A 26,899-nucleotide genomic window follows, 5' to 3' on the forward strand; every position below is an offset into this window, starting at 1 on the left:
ATTTCATAAAATGATGGGAGTCACGTTGAACGCTTCATAAAAGGATGAGAGTCACACTGAACATTTAATAAAAGGATGGGAGTCACATTAAACATTTCATAAAATGATGGAAGTTTCATTGAACATTTCATAAAATGATAGAAGTCATATTGAACGTTTCATAAAAGGGTGAGAGTCATATTGAACATTTCATAAAATGATGAAAGTCATATTGAACGTTTCATAAAAGGATGGGAGTCATATTGAACATTTCATTGAAAGATGGCAGTCACATTGAACGTTTCATAAAAGGATGGGAGTCATATTAAACATTTCATAAAAGGAGGGGGGGTCATATTGAACATTTCATAAAAAAAGGAGTCAAATTGAATATTTCAGAAAATTATGGACACCACATTCGTCATTTCAGAAAGAGTTAGACACCACTTTGAATATTTCAGAAGCTGATGGACGTCTTTTTGAGCAATGAGCATTTCAGAAAATGATGGACACTATATTGAGCATTTCAGAAAATGATGTATGTAGTATTGAGTATGAATATCAGAAAATAGTGAACGCCACCTTGATTGTTTCAAAAAATGATGGACGTCCTATTGAACATTTCACAAAATGATGCATAACACGACGTCGCATTGAACAGGATTTGTAACGCTTGTTAGTGATTATTGCATAGAAAAGTTTTAATCAATATTTTTCTGTTCAACAACATTGCACACAGTTTAACATACGGTACTGTATATCATTGTTTCATGGGATTTTCTTTTTCATTAAATAAGGTCCCATTCATTCCTGTACACTACTCATAGGTTTTTTTCTTTCTTCTACATCTAATATATAGAAAAAAGTATTGGATTCGTGCAAATTTTCGAATTTCGAATTTTGACGGATTCGAACGTTTTGAGGTGTGCTGAGTCCATTTCGACCATTTTTGAAAAATGTCTGTGTGTGTGTGTGTGTGTGTGTGTGTCACGTCTGTGTGTGACCTCTTTTTTTTTTTTTTTTTTTTTTTTTTTTTTTTTTTTTTTTTTTTTTTGCTCTACAGCAAAAACTACAGCATGAAATCGAACGAAATTTGGTACACATATGTGCCGCTATGTGAACTTGTGTCCATTGGTTTTTGGCGCGAATTCCTCCAAGGGGGGTGGAGCAATGGGACGTTTTTTTGTGTTATAAGTGCCTGCTATTCCCCAGCAAGTAACTGGCGGAATCAAACAAAATTTGGTCCATATGTTGCCCCTAACAGGTACAGGTGCTGATTCACTTTTGGTGTCAATAGCTCAAACTGGGGTTGAGTTGTAGAACATTTTTTGTTGTCAATTGTGACTGCTGTATCTCAAGAACTAATGAACGGAATTAAACAAAAATTTATCGACAAGTAGCCCCTAGAGGGTATAATAGCTGATTTTATTTTGGTGTCAAAAACTAAAAAGAGGGTGGCGCAATCCAATGTTCTTTTTTTTCATTGTGAGTGCCCTATCTCAAGAAATAATGCTACGTTCTGAATGAAATTTGAAATAAATGTGAATCTATTTGTAAATATACGTTGTTTCAATTTTGGCGCCAATCGCTCCATGGGGGGCTGTTCTTTTTTTAAATAAAAATAGCTTTATAAATGCAACAATAAGAAAGATAAATTGTAATACTGTCGTCTGCTTTTTACTTTCTTCTATATCTAATATATAGAAGAAAGTATTGGATTCGTGCAAATTTTCGAATTTCGAATTTTGACGGATTCGAACGTTTTGAGGTGTGCTGAGTCCATTTCGACTATTTTTGGAAAATGTCTGTCTGTCTGTGCGTGTGTATGTATGTGTGTGTATGTATGTGTGTATGTGTGTGTGTCACGTCTGTGTGTGACCAGTTTTTTGTGGCCGCTCTACAGCAAAAACTACCGCATGAAATTGACCGAAATTTGGTACACATATGTGCCCCTATATGAACTTGTGCCCATTAGTTTTTGGCGCGAATTCCTCCAAGGGGGGTGGAGCAATGGGACGTTTTTTGAGTTACGCGTGCTTGCTATTCCTCAGGAAGTAACAGGCGGAATCAAACAAAATTTGGTCCATATGTTGCCCCTAACAGGAGCAGGTGCTGATTCAATTTTGGTGTCAATAGCTCAAACGGGGGTTGAGTTATAGAACGTTTTTTATCGTCAATTGTGACTGCTGTATCTCAAGAAATAACGAACGGAATCAAACAAAAATTTTTTTGACAAGTAGCCCTTAGTGGATATAAGAGCTGATTTTATTTTGGTGTCAACAGCTAAAAGGGGGGTAGCGCAATCGCTCGTTCTTTTTTTCCATTGTGAGTGCCCTATCTCAAGAAGTAATGCTACGTTCTGGTTGAAATTTGGAATATATATGAATCCATACGTAAACAGGCTTTGGTTCAATTTTGACTCCAATCGCTCCAAGAGGTGTTGATTTTTTTTTTGAATAAAAATAGTTTTATTAATGCAACAATAAGAAAGATAAATCGTAATAGATTGTCGTCTGCGTATTTCTCGTGATTTTAATTGTATGGAAATGATCGGAAATATTATCTCAATGATTTAAAATTTTTAACTGTTTCCATCTTATGTTTGTTAACAAATAAAATATTTGTAAATAATTGAAGTAAGGCTTTTAAAGTAACTTTCAATTTTTGCTCTTTGTTTTGTTATTACAAAAATTCAGACATTGGGATGGTCGTCAAGTTTTTGCATGTGTAATTTTGTTTTTGTTAGGAATATTGCTTCCTCGTCAAGCATGAGGAGGGATCAGAAAAAGGAAAAATATAGAAGAAAGTTTCGTGATGGCCACAACATACTAGTTTCACATGATTTTAATTTTTGGGAAAGAATCGGAAATGTTATTGCGATGGTTTAAAATTTTTAACTGTTGCCATCTTATGTTTGTTAACAAATAAAACATCTAATTAATTCAAGCAAGGCTTTTAAAATAACTTTCAAGTCGTTCTTTGCTTTGCTTTTGCGGGAGTTCAGGAATTCGGACGGTCGTCAAGTTTTTGTGTGCATATTTTTTTTTTTTTTTTTTTTTTTTTTTTTTTTTTTTTTTTTTTTTTTTTTGCTGTTGCTGGGAATATTGCATTCTCTTTAAGCATAGGGAGGGATCAGAATTCACAAGAAAGATATAGAAGAAAGTTTCGTGATGGCCACAACATACTAGTTTTTTAAACCTGAATAAAACAGCAAAATAAGGGGGCAACTGAATTACGGAAATCAGGACTTACGCACTGCCCCCTGTGCAATCTTTCCACAGAGTCTGTTCCCTTGCACCAGTAAGTAATCATAAGTGCAGTAATCGCTGGTCTCCAGATCAAAATCCCGGAAAAGAAATTCGAGGCCGCAAACTTTGGGATCCTGGCGAACCACGGTCCATTCGCAGCGTCCTTTGGTGGGGTAAGAGGAGGGGTGGCCCGGGCTCCGCAGAACAAACTCGGACTCTTGCCGAGTTCCTCCGCAACTCAAATCTGGAAAAGAAGATAGATTTTTTGTAGCTAATTTGAATTGAACGTGTGTTGGTGTGTGAAAGTGTGATCGTAAGAAATATTTTTTTGACAGACAATTGAAAAAATGTGTGCGTGTGATTGTGAATGTGACTTAAAACTCTTGGGAAGTCCGAGGAGTATGGACAATAGTTTCAAAGGTCATGTCCGAAAGTCACGTGTGGTCGTGTCAGGTCACGAAGGATGCTCTTCATAGCCTGATCCGCCATTTGGACGTAACCTTTTGAACCGCCCTAGGTATTACTACCGAATTATTTTGAAACAGAAGATAGCGGCTTCCGTTTTAATGAGCGCTACTAAGGTGAAATTCTGAGGTATATCAGAGAACACGAACACATGATGTATGGAAGCACTATCTTTCTGCAATTTGATATTTTTGGTCCTAACCAGGAACCGAGAAACCCTTGATGCAGTGCTGCTGAGGTGTTTATCTCTTAGTTGTGATAGAAACTCGGAGAACTTTTTGAAGATCATAGATAGATAGTGCCGGCTGGTGGCGTGATGCTTAGGCGCTCTCCTTCTACGCCTGTGAATCCAGGTTCTGACCTGAGGCGGCAAGTCGGTGGATTTTCCAGTTGCAGAAAATCATCAGCGTCCAGGTCGTATTGTGCGGCATGTAAAAGATCCCTTGGGTATTCGTTTGGCTTAAAATTCCTTCAGCTAAATTAAATTCCTCGTGCGATTTCGCATCAAAAGAGAGCCCAGGTGTCTCCATCTGGTGGAAACTGGACGTTCTAATTATCCGTGCCATTGACATCCGCGCCTTAATGGTGGCACATGAAAGACTGGGTGCCGTATCGGGAGATCGCACTAGGCCTACTAATAGGCTAAATAGCCTAAAAGCAGGGTTGGCCGAATTGGACCCAATTGGGTTGGACCCAATGGGTTTTTTTGAAAAAACCCATTCAAAAAAATCCATTATTTAGCCCACTTTTGGGTTTTTTAAAATTTTGTGAAAATTTTTAAAAAAATTAATTAATTTAATTACTTTCACAATTTAAACTTCTTTTTTATTTGTTCTTCACCACAGATAATGAACATGAAAAATGGATTTTGAGCTTTAATAGTATTTCTTAACTCTTAACGGCATTAAAAATATACTTCAAAGATTTTAAATAAATGTATTTAACTTTTTCTTTAACTGGTCAATAAATAACTCAAATTATCTTGACCAAGTCCTGTCACGTCTGATTTTCTCAATATTTGTAGATTGTACAGAAGAAACTAATCTAGTTAAAAGGCTTTCATGTAAATTATTTTCTGCTAACCAACACGTCACAAATCTCGAATAAACACAAGGTAAATTTTTTAGAAATAAACAGATTTTTCAAACGGTCGACAAAAAACAGAACAGGTACAGTATTTTCATTATTTTACTAAAAAGTTTAATATTTCTTACCCTGTACACAGAAATAGAAAAACAGGCAACATAAAATTCAAAAAAATGTCTTGATTAAGCTGGAATTCAGTAAAAAGGGATTTAAACTAATTGAGGTTCTACAGTAGTTTTGCACAACGAAATGAAATACTATAAAGTAAAATGCAAAAAAAAAAAAAAAATAAATAAAAAATGTAGTAATTAAAAAACGAACAATAGATTTTATCACTCGAGAAGTAACTTTGCCTTAACTGTTGGTAATAATGAAAATTAAAAAATCTGAAACTTAAACATTCTTGGGTTTTTTCGTCTTTTATACTTTTCTTCATAAAACTCTGAATTTTAACTAGGTTTCGAGCTTTTTACCCGAAGATAATCTTTGCACTTTGTCCATATACTTATGCTACAATATGCTACAAGTACCCCACATTTTCCCTAAAAAAAGACAAAAAAAAAACACATTTCTTTTAAAAAAACCCAACTTTAGTTGGGGTTTTTTGGGTTTTATTTAAAAAAACCCAAAAAAACCCTGGGTCCATGGGCTTTTTTAAAAAAACCCGGGTTTTTGCCAACCCTGCCTAAAAGCGCAGCCCCCATTAGGCGAAAAAAAAATAAAGACGATAGATTTTACGTGCATCAGTCAATTTTTGAATACATAGAGGGTCTTCAACTGGCCGATATTGAATCCGTAAATTCAATTGACATTTATTTCAATTATTCCTTTATAAGCAAAAGAAATACTCTCATGAAAAAATGAAATTAAAATGCAGAGAGTCGTGGGGGGGGGGTGGGGGTGGAACCTCTGATGTGACGTATAAAATAGTATTTTACTGTTAAAATAATTATAACTAGAACGGGACAAAAATGAGCTGCGGAAAATTGTAAAAAGTGTTAAAAACAAGAAACGTATAAAAGCTTGCTTCACTTCACTGCATAGTTATTGTTTTTTTACACTATAATCTCGTTTATCCGACCCCCGTTTATCTGAATCTCCGATTTATCCGAATCAAATTTGTAGAATTTATATATATATATATATATATATATATATATATATATATATATATATATATATATATATATATATATATATATATATATATATATATATATATATATATATATATATATATATTCACTTAAATAATAATTCTAAAAATTACGATAGCAAGAACGGAACTATAAATATTCTGCCTTTTATTTTGATTAAACGAACTCCCGCATAGGACGTGCAGTAAATTATTGTAATCTATTAAGCAACGTTGCGTTCTTTGGTGTGTCAGTTCGACACCACTGCAGCTGAACTTTAGGTGATAACGTGTTTGCGAGTAACAATCCTTGTAATTTTGCTGCAAAGCATTGTTTTTTACTGTAATTGTTTCGATTTAAAAAATAATTTATAAATATAATTTTAAACTATTTTTTCCGTTATTAAGTTGCCAATGCGCAAGTTTTCCGTGCTAGTTAAAATTAATTAGAAAAAAAAGTGTTTTTCGCCCCCCCCCCTAATTTTTTCTTATTAATTCAATTCACTCATGAAGAATTCAAATAGATGAAGGGAAGCAATTTGACTGCAAATTGCAGATAAAAACGAAAATATTTTAGGGGAAAAGAACGAAAGTTAAAGAAGAACTCGACATTATTTTTGGATAAAGCAAATGATATCCCAAATTTAAGGAATTTGACATTTTTCTGTTCGGTATTGGTTGTCTTGCAACTAGTATTTCGTGGCAAGGGACAAAGCTAAGTACTTCAAATACTGTCCAATAACATCTGTATACAATTACTACTTTCCAGAATTAAAGACGGAATTCCGTTTGTAGAATAACAAAGACGGCGGACAGATTTCCGTTTTTTAATTGAGAGATATTTAAAATACTTAACCTAAAAATCAGAAATCCATCCGCCGATTTTTTTTTTTTTTTACAAAAACGGAATTCCGTTTTCAGTAGTGAAAAGTGGCACCCGTGCCACTTTTCAATACCGAATACATTTTCCACTGTATGTAAAAGTTCAAAGGATATTTGTGTCTATACGATGGTAAATGACAAAAATCAATACGTAACTCTTGAAAACCTCGTAGAACATGTTGTGTTTTATTGCAATAAAAGAAATTAACGTGTATAGAAACAAAAAAATATTCATTAAATGCATAGTTATTGTATTAATTACAAATTGCAAAAATAAGAGTAGTCAAAAAAGAAAAAAGAAAATCTTTTAAATGTGTGACAACCGACAAAAAAACCACAGGTACAAACATTTTAGTTTTGAGTGCATATTTCAGGAATTTTTAATGCACATTTCAATGATTTTTTATTGCATATCCAAGCATTACTTATTGCTACAGGCTTGCCAGATTTTTGAAATGTTCAACCGGGATACCAGAAAGCCCCCCCCCCCCCCCCGGGCACGAGTATTCAAAAGGAAATACATCCCTGACTAGTTTTTAGAGTGCTTTAGAGGTTAGTTCATTCACAATACGTATTATGAATGAATGGTTTCTAATTATGAGCCTAAACCAAGGGTAATAACAAATGACATAAACAGATAAAGTTAAACATTTTGTTTTTTACAGGTTAATATTTATTAATTACTTTAATAAGAAGAAATACTTTAAATGAGTAATAAAACTTGAACAATATTTACATGTATTTTTCATTCGCTGGGGCTTTTTTTAGTCTTTTTCGATTTTAATCTTGGTGTAAAATTCCTCACAAGCTGATCCGATATTAGTTTTACAAGTCTATTTTTCAAATGCCGAAGTCTATCTTAAATAATCCTTCACAGTTAATTACTTTTAGACTTTTAGTCATCTGTAATCAATTTATAGTTTACTGGGACGTGAAGTAAACCGGCCGGGACACCGGGGTTTTATCTGAAAACAGGGATGTCTGGCAAGCCTACTTATTACTACAATTTTTTGAAAAACATTAGACTTCATACTCAATATTATAATCATCAATCACTTTACCAGGTCAGTTATTGAGGCCAGTAGTTTATGGTTTCGCTGAAAAGAAAGCAAAAGCAACTGTTCTGTGTCCAGATCTCCCGAATAGCTACCATCTTGCCCAATCCTCTCACTTCCAGACTTAATTGGTCGACCCGGATCTCACAGAAGTGAAGTGAAGAGAGCGTGACCACATAAATGGCCAGATGGAAGCTTTTCAATCGGAAAGCATTCAAGGCGCGCGCTTAGACGAAATGTTTTTCTATTTTTGAGAATTAAATTCTAAAGTCTGAATGGATGGTGAATGATATCATTACCATTAAGATTTATGTGTTTTAATCGATTAAAGTGGCGATTTTAATCAACTTTTTTTTTTTTTTTTGGAAATGGGAAATGTCACGGCTGCTTCACTTAGACAATACGAATTTTCAATTAACTTTCTGCAATGCGTGTTCCGTTTGACTGCCATCGTCTCTAGCAGCAATCCAAAGATACTACTTCTGGAATTTATACAGTCGCCGATTCCTTTTCTGAATAAAATGGCGCAAGTGAAGGAACGTTGGAAGTTCCTTGTTTTTGTTTTCTTATGCAGATTGTGGCTTGAAGTTCAAGATTAGGATACAAAGGATTTAGAACGAGGATTGTGTTGGAATGGAAAGCATTTTTCGGAAGTGATAATGAAATGCAAATCGCATTTGTGAAAACAGAAGTGGTTGATTGTTCTTGATTCGCTGAATTAATTCCGCAACTTTTTTGTTCGAAAATGTGTACACGAAGTCTAAAAATGTTATGCAAAACAAAATGTAATATCCCATGTAGAACACGGCTTGGAAGCTCGACATTGCGTAATTGTTAGCGGCTGTTGTACTACTTTAGTTTCGTTTTTTGCACTTCTTTAAGAAGCGCTTTTTGCATAGCAAAACTGAGGTCAATTACATATCATTAGGCTTACCAAAGAACTATAATAAAGTTTATAAGGTGAGCCAGAAAAAGTACTTTTATCGTCAGTTAGCATAAAATGTAGAAAAGTCATTTTATCAGCATTTTGGTGGAGTACCTAGAAAACATTTTGATTTCATAATTGCTTCGCTGTGAAGAACAATAGTATAGATTTATTATATCCATTAATGTCACCACTGTCACACTGGCAACACAAATAACCAAATCCGGGATTTTTTTTCTTTTTTGTTTTTAATAAAATCTGAGAGTTTGGATGGAGTTTATAAGGTATATGTCATAAAGTCATTGTCTATGAAAGTGCATTTTCTATGAACATTTACAAAACCTATGATGGAATTTCTCTACACTACTTTTTTATGCTACTGATAAACGTCTGAATAAAATTACTGATAAAAAGAACAATGCGTTTTCATTGTATTGGATTTTCATCGGCAATGGCGTAATCTGCTAGTTTTCACTAACCAATCAATAAAATTTGTAAAAGTTGCTTCCCTGCCAATATAGTGTTACTGCAGGGAAAGTAACCTACAGCAGTTAGTACAGTAGCTATGAAGTTCTTTTATTTTATTATTTCTTTAATGACAAGTGATTCCCAAGGTATTATTGGGATCTGGTTTATTATAATATGGTAGTTCAGTATTATTATTATTTTATTTATTTATTTTTTTTTTTGAGCAATCACGATTGCTTATTGTTCTCATTTCACTGTTTTGATGTTCCTATGATTTTATTTTCCCACCGCCTCCCTCTGCCAGCACCACTGTCGGCGGCCTCATAATGCTGCTCCTATGGCCAAAACCTTCTCCAGGTTGCGTCAATGTCCTACACGCACACGCATACATACACGCACCTACACACACACACACACACACGTAGATACACCTACACACACACACACACCACACACACACGCATACATACAGACACCTACACATACACACACACAAACACACAACTACACACACACACACAATTACCCACACACTCATGCCTGCACACAGACACAAACACACATGCCTACACACACACGCACATACATACAGACACCTATACATACACATACACGACTACACACACACAACTACCCACACTCATGCCTGCACACAGACACAAACACACATGCCTACACACACACGCACATACATACAGACACCTACACATACACACACTAAACACATACACAAACACACACCTACACAACTGCCCACAACTCATGCATGCACACAGACACAAACGCACATACACACAACTACCCACACATTCATGCCTGCACACAGACACAAACACACATGCCTACACACACATACAGATACCCCCCCTCCCCACGCACAAACACACACGCCTACATACACACGCACACTCGTGATTGCGAAAAACATAATTTGAATTCAAAATGTCAAAATTCAAATTATTATTATTTTTTTTAAATCTACGAATTCTAAAACAGATGGTTCTCTGCCAGCATAGTTTCAATACAAGAGAAACAACCTGCAATTCTTCGTTAATGTAACTATGAAATGCTTTAACTTTACTACTGCCAAGTATCCTTCAAGATGTAGTCGCTGTCTACTAAAGTTTAACAAAGCTCGTTGAATTTTTAAAGGAAACTATTTAAAAGTTAATTTAAAGGTTAAATTACGAATTTTTTGTGCCGGTTTAACGAAAGTTAATTTTTTATGACTATTTTTAGGCAAACAGTTAACATCAAACAGGATTTGTATTAACTTTAATAGTCTTTCAACAGTGGAAACTCAATAAGTAAATTGGTAAAAAATAATTCCCAAAACAAGTCCCTAAACGTGTCCATAACAAGAATGCGCAAGAATCCTTTAGGGTCAAAGGTATTTTATTTATTTTATTTTTTGCTTATTTATTTATTTATTTTTCTTTATGAGCAATTACAATAGGGAAGTTGCAACTTATTAAATGTTCATATTTTGACTATTGGATATTGTTAATTGACCCTCAAAACTAAAAAATTCACCATCGCCGAATTTTAAAACACCGTGATTGATTTTTAATGAATTCTTAAAAATTCACGCGCAAAAGTGCGCTCTTCTGAAACGTCACTAGTTTATGTCACAGGGCACTACTGGGCAGCCTTCCGCCGAAGATCCTTTGTTTTCGTACGGACATTTTGAGCCCGCTGATATTTTTATTTTTTAGAAATTCAATAATCCTTTTGAACACACTAGTGGGGCCGGATTCGTTAAAGCACAATCTAATAATCTTCCTCAAGTAACATCAATGATGGTATTCGAATATTTCCGGGAGGATGAGAGGTTTAATGTTCCAGAAAATCGAGGAGTTAAATGCGAGGAGGTAAGCCTTACGCTTCGTCTTCGAAGCCAACTGCACGTCCTTCGGTTTCTCCCGCGGCGTAAGAGCGCATGACGTCACTTCCTGTGCCATTTGACGTCACAAGCGCTTGAACTTTAAAAATTAATCTGAAAAAAAACTACTTATCGTATCGCAAAATTTTTTTCACCTATGATGATCATACATGTTACTCTATCATATAAAAATAAAATTGAAAAATCGAAAACTTCCCTATTGCTCATTTTTTCATTTGACCGTTGAACGGCGGCCTATCCTTTTTGAGGTCCAGCGGCCTTCGCGCGAGGATGCTCCTCTTGGGTGGTGATACCTCCGACTCCATGTCAATGTCTATCGGAATCGAGTTTATTTATACCCGACCCTCTCGACCTTACGCAATCCTCTTTAGACGAAAACAGCATCTAGCACGCAACTGCCGTGGGAAGGTAAAGTGCAGCATCTGCAGAAATGAGTTTTGACGTATTTGAAGAAATGGGCTTTCTATACCATTTTAACAATAGGGAAATATTGGAGTTAGGCGATTTTTCATGCTTGCTTTATTTTCTGCTGAAACCAAATATTCAAGAATGTACAATAAAGCTAAAGCACAATTCAAGACAAAAATGCAAAAAGAAAAATAAATAAATAAAAATGTACAGTTACTGTGCTTTACTTTCCCATTACAGATAACATATGAGGCAGTTAGAAGCAAAGAGATGTAAGTGGACATTTTCAAGTTTTGAGTGAAACGCGTATAAAGATTACGTCCTAGGTAGGTTTTCATTGAAAAGTTTTTCTAAATCATGCTGTAGAACAGCAACTACCAGGGCTACTAGTATCCTCTCTTACCCCAAGACAGAGGAGAGGTTCACCTACCATTTGTACTGGTTTTCCTTATATATATATATATATATTCAATTTTTCCACTTACATCCCTTTGCTTCTCATTGCCTCATATAGCATTCGGCATTCATTTGAATTTTGACGTCTTGAATTTAAATTATGTCTTTTCGCTATTATGGTTGCGGTAAGAGCCATTTGTAGAAACAGAAAATCCAACGAGTCCGGGTCCTATCATAATTCGTGATTCCGGGAAATATAATTTGAATTTAAGACGTGAAAATTCAAATTAATGCCGGGGTTGGATCGAGACCCACGTGATAACAGGCCAGACAACTCCCCTCCCCCCCGCTTCGTTACGCCACCAGTAGTCGATCTTTGAACTTGGCGCGAAACTTAAAAACAGTGCAGTTTACCAGTAGTGTTGCTTGCTCTGGTTGATATAGATGAAATAGGAAATATGTAACTTCGGATGCACATTTTTGAATACAATTCTGTTGGATTTATCTCTTCCTTCCCACGTACCGGAATGTAGAGGCAATTAAAAAATATTATGTATAATATAAGTCTTAAGTATCTGCTGAGTGAAAAGTGAGTCAGCGAGTTCCGCTGCCGAACAACCTGCATGTAAAGCAAAAAGCTGGACGCCTCATGGAATAAATTTTAAAGTTCGGAGGTAAGTACTCTTTTCTCAGATAAACAAATTTACATTTTATGCAGTTAAGATTTCTTAAGTTTTCCTCCATTACACAAACAATTGTCAGTTTCCTTTCCGATATCTTTGTCTGTAATTTGTAATTTCAGCATACTGCTTTAATATTTGAAACGGTTAACTTGCAACTTTTTATTTCTTTATTTTTTCAACTTTGAACACGCATTTATTCGAAATGGATTTTCCAAACTAACAATATACATATGTCAAAATTTTCTGCGAATATACTTGTTGCTATCAGAAGCGTAACTTGGTGTTGATATTCAGTAAAAATGTAAACAAGTTTATTGAAACAGGCTTTTAACTGAACTAATCTTATATTTTCGGTTTCGATTAAATTGTTTTATACGCTAGCATGTGTTATTTTGATCAAAAAACATTCCTTGATGGGTTTCCGTAGTTCTGAGATAAAAGATTAGATTTGAACGCCGGAGGTCGTGGGTTCGATACTTAAACATTTCCCCCCAACTACGCCCCTGCAATGTTATTCAAACAAGCTGGTTCTGTGCGTAAATTAAAAAATATATATATGGTTTTTTTTTTCACTGTTGTCTTTAGGTTTTATGATATTTATGCACACATTGTGGTTAAGTTAACAGTATTCATAATTTCTGGGCTTGAGAAAGATTAATTTTGAGCAGTGGATACACAACGTGTTTTTGCCAAATGCTCTATGCTTGTTTGTTTATGCTTAAAAAGGGCAAAATGTCTTGAACTACATATTTTTTGAACTCCTTGGGTTTTCTGTTAATAAGCTTTCAGGAACTCTGAAACTGTAACATAAATTGAATTAAAGGGCTGTCTATAAAGTATGTTACAAACTTTTGAACAAATCCCCCCCCTCCTCCTTGTTACATGTAACGCTGTTCAACATGAGCATATTGTTATAAACAACGCGTGATGTCACACTTCTTGTTATCCCCTCCCTTCCCCCTGTCACAAAACTGTCACATTGATTTCCTAAAAGAGCATACTTAGCAAAATGTTGATCTAAATTTAACATATATGAGGTTTTAAGTATTAAAGAAAGTTGCTAAAATGGTCATTCTATGAAAAGTTTTTTGAAAAATATTACTTTGTCATCAATTAATGTTTTTTAAAATAATTTTTCAAAAGCCTAAAATGATGAACAATTAAAGCCCCCCCCCCACACACACAAGAATCATTAGCAGCAGAAAAAGCTAAAAATGGGAAAGTAGCCGAATTCCAAAAAAAAAAGGCTGTTTAGATATTGAATACATTTTTTGATATACAACATACAGTATTCATGATGTATCATTCATTCTTTAATTAACGTTTTTCAAGTTGAATTCCTGTGTAATTTTTCGAGAGTGCCCACCGAAGGGGGGGGGGGGGGTCGGAATCATAGTCTCATAGTAATGATAGCTTTTCAACGGCTATAGTTATAAATAACTGTGCCCTTGAAATTTTAAGGGAGATGGAGATGTTTTTTTTTTTTTTTTTTTTGAAGGTTTCATAATTGAAGGGGGTAGGGCACCGTCTACTTTGGGGATGGCACCCAAGCATTCACGTCTTTTTAAAAGCATAAATTTGCTCAGCTAAGTTAACATTAATAATCTGGTATTATGTACTTTAATTTGATGTTATGTCTTTGAAACATATTGCAGTCCTGTTTCCCGTTTACTTAAGTAAAAATGTTTATTTATTTTTTAAAATTTCATTTAATTCTTATTCAAATACAATAGTAATATTATTTTTTGTTTTGATGTAATTGTAAAATGAAAGTTCATTTATTTATTTGAATACTTCTTAAGACTTAATGTTTCAATACAATATACGAGTACTTAAAATACGATTAGTTAAAAAACAATTTCTAATGAAAAATAAAACTGTGTTTATTTATCACTTTGTTTTAACATGATTGTAAAATAAAATCGTGTTTAGTTATTTGAATACTTTGTAAGACTATGAATTAAGCTCAGTGTATTTTTTAATGTATGATTATCGGTTCCTTTTTATGTTTTCAAATGAAAAAGTAGAACTTGTAATGCTACTTGAATAACAGAAGACAATAATAAATAAACCAAATAGTTTTATTTAACCAAAATATTAATCGAAGTGCTCCCTTCCCAATATCATTGTGGATCGACAAACGATGACGTCATTTGCTAGTTGGATGGCCTTTTTATCTCGAAGGCCTCGGTTGGATGCTTAAAACTGGATGTTAAATTTTTTTTTTTTTTTTTTTTTGAGCAATCACGATTGCTTATTGTTCTCATTTGACTGTTTTTGATGTTACGCTGATTTTATTTTCCCGCCAGCACCCTCTGCAGCATCACCGTCGACCGGATCCTCACGATGCTGCTCCTCTTGCGAAAACAGTGTCCAGGTTGCTTCCATATCCTACACACACACGCATACATACACACACCTACTCACGCACACCTACACATACACACACTCCTACACACACACATACACACACTCATTCCTGCACACAGACACAAACACACATACCTACATACACACACACACGAACGCCTACACGCACACGCGCGTACACAACACTCACTCACACACATGCTTACATACACTCGCACACACATGCACCCACACACATACGCCTACACAAACACAAACGCGCATACACACGCTCGTGATTGCGAAAAATATAACTTGAATTCAAGATGCCAAAAATTCAAATTAATATATTTTTTTTTTTTCCAATTATGGAATGAAAATTGATTCTTATGTGCAATTCAACGTAATATATAAAGTAACTTTGCCATGAAACTGAATACACATGCTTTTTGCACTTACATAAAGCCCTTTCTTCTGGCAAAAACAGAGGTAGAAAAAAAAAAGTGTGTCATAAAAATAGTAGAATTAAAACGGAGAAACGCATTTTAAACATGGATAAAATAACCGCTGGATAAAACCTTATCAAAAAATGTTTAAAAAGTAGCGTGTCTTTTGCAGTTACATAAAGCCAATTCTTCTGTCAAAGAGAGCGATAAAAAAAAGGTTGATCATAAAAATTGTAGAACTTAACTATCGAAACACATTATAAATACCAAACATTACCTGAAATAATCTCTGGATAAATCTTATAAAAAGCTCTCAAAAAACATGCCAGTACCATTGGTAACATACTAGAGAGAGAAAAAGAGTAGAAATCGAATTATTATTGAAATATAGTTCTACAACATTTATTAAGTTCTCTGCAAAATCAAGACTGCGTTCACAAAGGATTTTTAGTGTAGTTTTGCTTCATTTAAATCAATTGTATGACTGAATTTTCAGCAATACTGAGATCTTTTTAACTTTCTCTTAACATAATTTTCATGTTCTTTCAAGAAAGTTTTTAGTTTGCCCTACTTAAGAAAGTCCACTTTGACAGTTGATATTGTCAAATGATGTATGGTCTTTTTTTTTTCTTCTTTTGAGGATTGAAAACTTACGCTATTTTTAAAGGAGAAAATACAAAATCTAGCCCTAGCAAGTTAGTGACTGACGTTGGAAAGAATGAAAAATTGACCAATTCTTTCAAGAAAAATTGCGGGCAACAATAGTTAGAGGGTCTTGTCTTAGTAATTTCCTTATGTATCTATTCGACGAGAGCGTGGGTGATAATCCATCAAAAGCAGCCGTCAGATAGTTAGGTTCTGATTCTTGATGTTAAAGCGAAAAACGAATAAAATTTATTATTTGTTGAACAATGGACGTTAAAAGTTTTTTTCCCCCCACATTGCTAGAAAAACACGTGTGAGACTGAGAATTATTTTTGCTATTGTTTTCAAAACTATTTTTACAGTCTATTTCTTCCGCTTGACATTTTAAACTTTTTAGCTCGTTTTTGTATAGTTGGTACTTCTTAGAGAGATTTTTCCATACTTTCTAAGACTAATTTTTCGAATGTAATTTTGCACATTTTTACTTTTTTCATATCATAATTTTTAAAGCTACTTAATTTCTTAATTTTTTTTCATTTTGTACAAAATGAAACTTCAACTGCAAACTTTGCATATTTAATTCAACTTACGCTTTTTTTTTTTTTTTAATTTGTAAATTTTCATGGTATTTTCTTATTTTATGCTTTGTATTTTTCTGGATCCACTTTCACAAATTTTGAAATTTACTTTTGAAGTTAATTTTACATTTTTTAAATTCATTTCATATGCAGTCAGGGGATTTTTTAATTTCCTTTCCTTTTCTCGTCAAGCTATATTACAATGTTTACATTTTTTTTACACTACTAATCTTTTTATTTGAGCAAAACGTTAAATTTAACGTTTTATTAAAGTAATACTTCAAAATTACACAATTAGATAAGTTAGATAGGTTTACTAAGGTAGATTTTCATATGTTTTACACAAATCATGAAAACATTTGCTGACGTAGCTTCAAGCGAAAAAAATGTTTAAAAGTAATTTAGTTAAATATAATACAAACTAAAAATGTCAGAATTACGTTTAAAGAGATAAAATCTTCGTAGCTGTGTTTCGGTTCTGTTTTTGTGCACGCAAACCTTAAGTCCAAAAAAGAAATAAAGAGCCTTAACGTTGCCTATCCGCCAGGGGTTCTCAAACTGGGTGCCGCGGCACACTGGGGTGCCGTGAAACGCAAGATCTGATTATAGTACAGGCCAACCAGGCCTGGGCCTTTTGCCCCATCTTCCTAAGGAGCCTCAAATTTCCTAAAAAATTATGAATAATAATTAAAAATAACAATACTAACCTATTAATCGCAAAAAACTTCCTTAAAGGAGAATTTTTATTCATTCTGCTATTAGCGAATTTACCATGTCACAACTATGAGGGACCCTGAAGGGATTCATAAATGCACATGGTTAATGATTTACGTAATTCTGGGATAGAAAAAGAGGTCCCAAAAATGAATTCAGACGGGGACAAAACCTGTAACCACCGTATCCCGCTATAGAGTCTTCAGCGGCCTCCAAATTATTGTGGGCCTAGGGCCTCACTTTTAGTTAGTCGGGTCTTGGTGAGAAGAGGCGAGAGGTGAAGCGAATTGTCCATGTTATCAATGTATGTATGTTAGTTATATTTGCCAAATAAGGTTATGAAAACCAATAATGCCATTCAGAGGATTTTTGATGAATATAGCATACTAAAAATTTACTAAATCGTCCCTAGATCATCATCAGAAAGCCTAACTTATGATAAAGCGTTATGAACGAGCAGTTTTTAATAACCAGGCAAATCACAGGGGAAAAAATGACGGTACACAGCGGCATTTATCTTTGTGAATTTCACACCAACATTTCTTTACAATATGACACCGGAGTGTATATCCAACACCATATATCCAACATCAATATCCAACAACATCCAACCGATATATCCAACCACCACGACCATATATGACCACCCGATATATCCAACACCATATCGGGTGTTGGATATGATCATGTGCTTCATATGGTACACATATATACACGTTGTGCGCATGAGTGACATTAAAAAAAATTAATTTGAATTTTGACATCTTGAATTTAAATTATGTTTTTCGTAATCACGAGTGTGTGTTTGTGTGTGGGGGTATGTGTGTTTGTGTGTAGGAGTTATGTGTATGTGTGAGTAGGCATGTGTGTTTGTGTCTGTGTGCTGGCATAAGTGTGTGGGTAGTTGTGTGTATGAATGTGTGTGGTGGGGGGGGGGGGGTATGTGTGTAGGCGTATGTGTTTGTGTCTGTGTGCAGGCATGAATGTGTGGGTAGTTGTATGTATGTGTGCGTGTATGTGTAGGCGTCTGTATGTATGCGTGTGTGTATGTGTTTGTGGTTGTGTGTGTAGGTGTATGTGTGTGTATGTGATTGTGTGTGCGTGTGTGTGTATGTGATTGTGTGTGCGTGTGCGTGTGTGTGTATGTATGCGCGTGTGTGTAGGACATGGATGCAATCTGGAGACAACTTTCGCTATAGGAGCAGCATCGTGAGGAGCCGGTCGACAGTGATGGTGCGGAGGGTGGCGCTGGGAAAATAAAATCATAGGACGCCAAAAACAGTCAAGTGGGAACAATAAGCAATTGTGATTGCTCAAAAAAAAGATTTGTCAGTTGCGCCAAATATGATGGTTGATCTTTCTCCTTTCCATGGAATTTTTGATAATGTTTTTGAGGTCATCAAATGTAGTTTAATATAATTAAAGACTATCAATTCGTTTTAGTTTCACAGTACTTTTTGGCGTTTTTGTCTTCAACTTTGTGTGAAGTTATCTTTGCACAAACTTTCCTTATTATGGTCCGTGCTCCTAATGAGACCAAATCGCTTTTGGTTGCTAAAACTGCTGAAAAACATAATTGATACTTAAATTTTCACTTGGTTTTATTTTTTCTTAGTCTCTATAAATCATCTAATGACTATGCAAAAGCTGGAGAAATTGAATCATAAAGGAGCGAGATATTAGGTTTTGACCTTTAGGGTAGCCTAGCACTTACGCACTTGCTTCAAATAATAGAAATTGAATAGGATGCAATGAGAAAACTCTAACTCTTCAAAGGGTACCGCTAGTCGACACTTTTTGAGAACCCCTGCTATACGTAGCAGTTTCACTTTAGAGTCATCAGTTAACAAATGTGTTTTTTTTTTTTTTTTTTTTTTTTTTTACGTAGTCAGAAACAAACACATCCTTCAATCTTCTTCAAATATGGTACAACTTCTTGAAGTCATCAAAAAAGATTAGATACATAAAACTTTGTTCACAATTTGTTTATTTGGAAACAAAAAGGATTGAAAACGCAGATTTTTAGTGCGATTTGAGACTAATGCAAAGAGCGTAAAGAGCAAGGCAGGGTAAAATGAAACGAAGGTTAAAATAAAACATTAGCTTAAAAATCAGTAACGTTAATCATATAAAGTTACACCTTATATGTTTACCTGTGGTGCCCAACCTGCTGTGGCCCGCTGTTTTGTTCAATGTTAAGAATCAAAAACTTGGATCTAAAGCATTCCAAAGAACCAATCACTTTCTTTCGGTATTAAGATCGACTGCTGCAAATTCAGAATTCAATAGTTAGAAATCGGTTACTAAACTAGTAGTATGTTGTAGCCATAACAAAACTATCTCCTTTATCCATATTAGGAATTCCTGTATCTCCACACATGTAATCGCTACTGAAAAATTATGCTATTCGCGAAAGCGGGAAGATTTCGATGCTAATTGGGAAATTGGTGGTATCAATCCACTGCTGTTAAATTTTTGGCACCAGTAGTTGCGCAAGGAATGTTTTCCTTTTGCATAAGTAAACAAAGAATGAGGCAATATTAATTTGCGTTAAGGTTACCATGTGTAAAGCAAAGGGTGACCAACATACAATTACCCACACAGTATGTTTTTAAGCAATCACGATTGCTTATTGTTCTCACTTGACTGTTTTGATGTGCTATCATTTTATTTTCCCGCCAGTACCCTCTGTAACATCACCGTCGACCGGCTCCTCACGATGCTGCTCCTATAGCGAAAACCGTCTCCAGGTTGCATCCATATGCTACACACACGCGCATACATACACAACTACACACACACACACACGCGCACACACAAATACAAACACATACACACACACATACAAACACATACACACACACAAACACACACTCAAACACATACATACACACACACACACGCGCACACACAAATACAAACACATACACACACACATACAAATACATACACACACACAAACACACACTCAAACACATACATACACACACACGCATACCATATAGACACCTTAACATATATACAGATACCTACTCACAACTACCCACACACTCATCACACTCATGCCTGCACACAGACACAAACACACATGCCTACACACACATACACATACCCCCCTACACACAAACACTCATACACACAACTACCCACACACTCATACCTGCACACAGACACAAACACACATGCCTACACACACATACACATACCCCTACACACAAACACACATACCCCACCCCCCACACACATAAACACAAATGCCACACACATGCCTACATATACACACACACTCGTGATTGCAAAAAACATAATTTGAATTCCAGATGTCAAAATTCAAATTAATTTTTATTTTTATTTTATTTTTTTTTCTAATTTTGTCGAAACAAAATTTTTACTTTGTCAAATCTTGACCCAAACTTTACATTTTGCCACTGAAGTAAAACTATTTTCACGGCAGTGAATGTCCTATTCTCCATGCATAACGAGTCACACGGCGCAGTTAAATGCCGATCAACACATATTCAGAGACTGTTACATTTCTACGCCAGATCGGCGTTTCATTCTATTGTCAACATCACGCAATGTCGTGCATTCTTTTCAGTGACAGAAACATTTTCCGGAAGAATGTTTTTGGCAATTCTACTTTCACGCAGTGTTGCCACTTGAGGTCTTTGATACGAGAAAAAAATGAGGAAATTTGTCTACAGGGCATCCAAAATACAGTTTATAACTTTTGTTTCGGCGATGACCCTCAAAATGACTAGAACTTTTAGCAGAAATGTACACTAAAAAATTTGATGGAATGTTGCATCAAGAAATGCTGCCAATTTTCAGGCTATAAAGAATTGTGCTTGAAATCCCTACTGTTTGATCACGGATTGTATGGAATTGGCAAACATCCAGGTAAGGCGACTCCATCTGAGTGAGAGGGAAAATAAAAATTTTATGCGCGTATTCCGCTCATTTGAATGAGACTCTGCTTAATTTCGAGGCTAACATACTTCTGCAAAATCTGACATCCCTGAAAACTAATAGATGCTTCCATTTCCGCGTGTAAACCGGATGTTTGCCTTTCCATAGAATCCGTGGTTAGACAGTATAGGTTAGAATTTATTATACTAAGTGTCCCCGTTTAATCTGCAAGACCTCTATTTTCGCAACCATTAGTCCTAGATGTCCACTTTCCGTTGTAAAAATGGTCAAAATAAGATGCAGAATTACGATATGAAAAATTTGAAGCAAAAAAGGAAATTAGTGAAAAAATACGAAATATAACTTTTTATATGGTTCCCAATTCTCCTACATTACACTTAAGGAAATCAAAAGCATAATAACAAAAAAAAAAAAATTGAATTTTGACCTTTTGAATTCAAATTATGTTTTTCGCAATCACGAGTGTGTGTGTGTGTATGTAGGCGTGTGTGTTTATGTGTGTGGGGGGTTTGTGTTTAGGGGGGTATGTGTATGTGTGTAGGCATGTATGTTTGTGTCTGTGTGTAGGTATGAGTGTGTGGGTAGTTGTGTGTATGAGTGTTTGTGGGGGGGAATGTGTATGTGTGTGTAGGCATATGTGTTTGTGTCTGTGTGCAGGCATGAGTGTGTGGGTAGTTGTGTGTATTTGTGTATGTGTGTAGGTGTATGTATGTGTGTGCGTGTGTTTGTGTGTGTGTGTGTGTACGTGCGTGTATGTATGCGTGTAAGTGTAGAGTATTGACGCAACCTGGAGACGGTTTGCGCTATAGGAGCAGCATCGTGAGGAGCCGGTCGACGGTGATGCTGCAGAGGGTGCTGGTGAGAAAATAAAATGATAGCAGATCAAAACAGTCAAATAAAAGCAATAAGCAATCGTGATTGCTCAAAAAAAAAAAAAAAAACAATTTGAGCAGAAAATGTTTAATATTGGTACGACTCATATTCAGCGAGATATAAAACGCAACGTTTTGTGACTTACACCACTTTACACCCACAGTCAATACCACCTTTCGGGGGAAATATTGCGGATTGCAAAAGCTTATAGTAATATGTATGCATAGAGTGTTTTTTCAAATTGTACGAGCTTTTGTAGTGTGTTTTTACGTAACATAGCATAACATTAGCATTTATTTTTAATAGCAATGAAAAAAATAATAAATATTTGTTTTTTTACTTCGACAACTTGTGATGTGACATCGTTAAGTTCCAATCTCATCTACAGCATGGTCCATTAAAACTTTGAACCCGAATATCTTCATGAGTTTCGGTCGCAAGTGTTTCAATTTTTTTTTATTGATATTATTTTCAATGGAGATTTTTCCCCTAATTGAGGGACCTAGGGTCCGTATAAAAAGTTAGATATCGTATTGTTTTACTAATTTTCGTTTTCGCTTCCAATTTCAGTATTTTAACTCTACACCTTATTTAGGTCATTTTTGCTTCCTTTTACAAAAAAAGGAAGTTTTGTATTCACGAAAAAATTTTCACCCAAAAATCGGCCTTAATTTCCATTTTGCTCACCCCCGACTGAATGTTAAGTTTTTTTTTTCAAACCGACCACACGCGGATATCTCGTGACGTCTGTATGTACGTATGTGTGTATGTGTGTATGTATGTCACATAACTCAAGAACAGTATGTCCTAGAAAGTTGAAATTTGGTACATAGACTCCTAGTGGGGTGTAGTTGTGCACCTCCCCTTTTGGTTGCATTCGGGTAATTCTAAGGGGGTCTTTTGCCCCTTTTTGGGGAGAAATCATTATTAATTTCGATGTAAACTCAAGTGGTGTTATAATTTGGCGGACACTTAGCGATATATCGCCAGTCTTATGGTCGCCAAGTTTCGTCACCAACTTGGTGACAAATTTGGCGATTTTTTTAAAAAATTACAACGAATTTTCTCGTGACGTCTGTATGTACGTATGTATGTGCGTATTTGCGTATGTGTGTATGTGTGTATGTATCTCGCATAACCCAAAAACGGTATGTCCTAGAAAGTTGAAATTTGGTATGAAGACTCCTAGTGGGGTCTAGTTGTGCACCTCCCCTTTTGGTTGCATCCGGGTGTTTCTAAAGGAGTCTTTTGCCCCTTTTTGGGGGGAAATCATTATTAATTTCGATGTAAACTCAAGTGGTGTTATAATTTGTCGGACACTTGGCGATCTATCGCCAGTCTTTTGGTCGCCTAGTTTTTTCGCCAACTTGGCGACAAATTTGGCGATTTAATATATTTTTTTTAAATCTGGTTTCGATTTGGCCACTGTTGGTGATATTTAGAGAGTAAACTATTGAATCGTATTAAAACTGCCAATAATGCGGAAATGACATTAAATTGGAGTAAAAGGAAGTCATGTGATGCACACATCAGCTCGTTACAACTGGAAGTGCATCTAAGACTAATGGTTGAAAAAAACAGAGGTCTTGCAGGCGTTCTGCTCGCTCTTCGACGCTCATGCGCAGAGTCTTGTTTATATAAAATTGTTTGATAACTCACACGTGGGGAAATCTTCGTATAGTACAGTAAAATTAGGCCAAAAAATGGCCAAACCCAAACATCCAAAAAAAAAAGACGAAACCTGTTGCAAATTACTTCTTACCCTTCCAGCAAGAAGGGGTAAAAAGTCCCAGCACTTTGCGCGTCGGGTTTTGGGGGAAAGGGGGGGGGGGCGAAATAATCTTCTATTTAAATAAAAATAATTTCTATTACTTAAAAAAAATTCTCAAACCTCGCAGAAACCACTCTATAGTAGTAAAATAATAAACTCTCACAGAATAAAATTCTAATTAACAGGGGTGAACAGGCGGAGGGGGGATTGGGGGGGGGGTCCATGGAGCAGCTTTGCGTCATTGGAATTTTTAAGGCAGTTTTTTCAAGGATTATTTCTTTCTTTTTTGAGGGCTTTTATTCTGGATGGGTACTCCGTCACACTTAAGGGGTGCGCCATCGCTTTTTTTTTGGGGGGGGGCCTGAATTTACATTCTAAAATCAACTATTGCAGTGAAGTTTATGAAAAAATTTCCCTGATTTAAACTTTCCCGAAATACAAAATGTCACACAATGATATGGTAATATCAGAATGATAATTCTAAAAGATCTAAGCGAGCTCAGTAACCAAATTATTTGTGACTGGAGTTATTAAACTGTTTAGAGCGCTGGAAAACCAAATTCCTGTGCAGCATAAAAAAAGTTCAAATTGACCAAAGTTTCCCTACTTCTTCTTGATTAACTTACTTCAACTTTTCTACAATCTTTTGCCACCACCGTAAGGGGGGACAAATCGAAATTGCCAATAATGAGACAGGCAATGCTGCAATTCTGCACCCTCTAAGGTTCTCATTTGCAAACACCAAGCTACCTCTCTTTTACGCAGCTGGTTATGTGAATTATGCTAAATATGCGGATATATACTTACAACACTATCTGAAACTTTTGAGTATATTATGCGATAAAAATTTGATTGCATTAATAATTTGATCACATTAAACATAAAAAATTTGATCACATAAAACATCAGCTATCCAACGATCTAACGCAGTGACAAATTCGGGTGGTCAAGAACCTGTAGTGATTCAACAATAGAACAAGTCTTGATGAGAGCAATGAGCAATACAAATGCAACAATAGAATGCTAAATATTTACACATTTTTGTCTCTCAGTTTGGAAATTACAATCTGTTTCTAAAGCCCCCAGAAGTTTCTTCCCTCTCAAGTTGGTAGTAGTATTGCTCGCTGATGATAAAGTGAGTTGCGATGAGACCTTTAATGTTCGTGTAGTAACATCAAAGGATATTGAAGGCAAACAATTTTGTGGCATTTCTTCGTAAAGGAGGTTAGCTTCTGTTACGAGAGTAGTTATTATCTGTAAAGATGTGTAAGCCCAAACCATCTTTTACACCGAATGGTATGAACAGTAAAGATGGAATAACAAATTGCTAAAAACTTCTGGTACGAGTTATGCGCTGATCCTCCATCAGTATTAGCTGAATCTGGTTTCAGAAGGAAAGAAATCACGTATCGTTAAAGTGCTATTATCTGAAGCAAAAGGTTCATCCATCATCACAGAACGAACAACTGGTGTCATATATGAGGCAGTGAGAAGCAAAGGGATGTAAGTGGACATTTTCAAGTTTTGAATAAAACGCGTTTAAAGATAATGTCCTAGGGGTAGGCTTTCATTGAATTTTCTTTTTTAAATCATGCTGTATAGAAGCAACTACCAGGTCTACTAGCACCATCTCTTGCCCCAAGATAGAGAAGAGGTTCACCAACCATTTGTATCAACCGTTTGTACTGGTTATCTCCAAATTTTTAATTTTGCCGCTGACACCCCTTTGCTTCTCACTGCATCATATGTAATAGATGGAGGATAACTGCTTGATCATATTTTTGGTTCTGTAAGCTTCAAGGAAATATGCCAGCAATGCAGTGTATAGGTCACTTGTAAGTATGGGAAAGCTAGTGTCATTTTTGATGGGTGCAAAGAAAGCACCACAGAAACATAATCTGTGTCTTATTACAACAGCCAAGCTCTAGAAGACTTTCTGCGCCTCAAATCTTGTGCTTGCTCTGAGAGGTTCATTGGATATAGTGAGTGTTTGAAAAGTCTGAAAGTGGACTGAAGTGTGCAACTATATGCACAAACTGTACTAGACATAACTGCAACAATAACGATTTTGCTGAGAATCTAGATTCCAAAAAACATTTTGATAACGAAGACCTTTTTGTTGCAAGCTTAGGAGAAATCATTTGAAAGCAAAAAACAGTTCAGCGTGATTTTCTGACCATTGAATCAAATGTGCACCATCAGAGGGGGGGGGAGGATAATATTTTAGTATATAATTTCGTTTTGGGAGGTGACCTACTGTTCTTATGGGGTGGACAGTCCTGATTTAATGCATTTTAGATTTGCATGAAATAATACTTCTACTTGAAATAAAAGGGGGGGGTGAGTATTTATTTTATTTTGCGGAGGGGGGGGGGTGCTGTAGCTTTGAGAGGAGGTGCACCATCGCTCTTGGAGGATGGACACACTTGATTTCTAACTTTAACTTAGCATAAAATAATGTTTCCATATGAAATGTATGGAGGGGGGTTCGGTGGGTACTGCTTCGTTTTACGGGGATAGGGGGGCTCTGTAGCATTGATGGGTTTTGTCATCCCTCTTGGGGGTCAAACACCTTTAATTTCATGCTTTTAAATTTAGTATAACATAATATTCTCACTTTAAATTTACTCTAAAAATTCCGAAAAAATGCTCAAAACAGCAATTTTTTAGATGCCCCCCATTTCGAAACACGACGCACAATGGGGTGGGACCTGTTCTTATTGGGAGGGTAATAAACAATTTGCAACGGGTTTAAACTTTTTTTTTTTTTTCTTGGATGTTTGGGTCCGACCCCTATTTTTACTGTACTATACAGTTGTGGGGTTATTTTACATTTAAAAGCTACTGCTAATGTAATATAAATTTTGTATTCATTTGGTGAAATATTTTAGCCTGCAAAGAGCTGTCTTTTGGTTTTTTAAAAGGTGTTTGCGCATTTTATGAAAGAAAATGATTATTTT

General features: G+C 35.5%; 1 protein-coding gene across 1 annotated transcript in view; it reads right to left on the reverse strand.

Moving 5' to 3' along the window:
- LOC129223328 (cubilin-like) overlaps positions 1-26,899 on the reverse strand; it is a 92,396-nt gene that overhangs the window by 57,473 nt on the left and 8,024 nt on the right. The window contains exon 2 of the mRNA XM_054857895.1: positions 3,232-3,471. Coding sequence (XP_054713870.1) covers positions 3,232-3,471 — 240 coding nt within the window. The remainder of the gene's footprint in view (positions 1-3,231; positions 3,472-26,899) is intronic.

Source organism: Uloborus diversus, chromosome 5, assembly GCF_026930045.1.
Source record: "Uloborus diversus isolate 005 chromosome 5, Udiv.v.3.1, whole genome shotgun sequence".
In the NCBI taxonomy this organism is placed as follows: Eukaryota; Metazoa; Arthropoda; class Arachnida; order Araneae; family Uloboridae; genus Uloborus; species Uloborus diversus.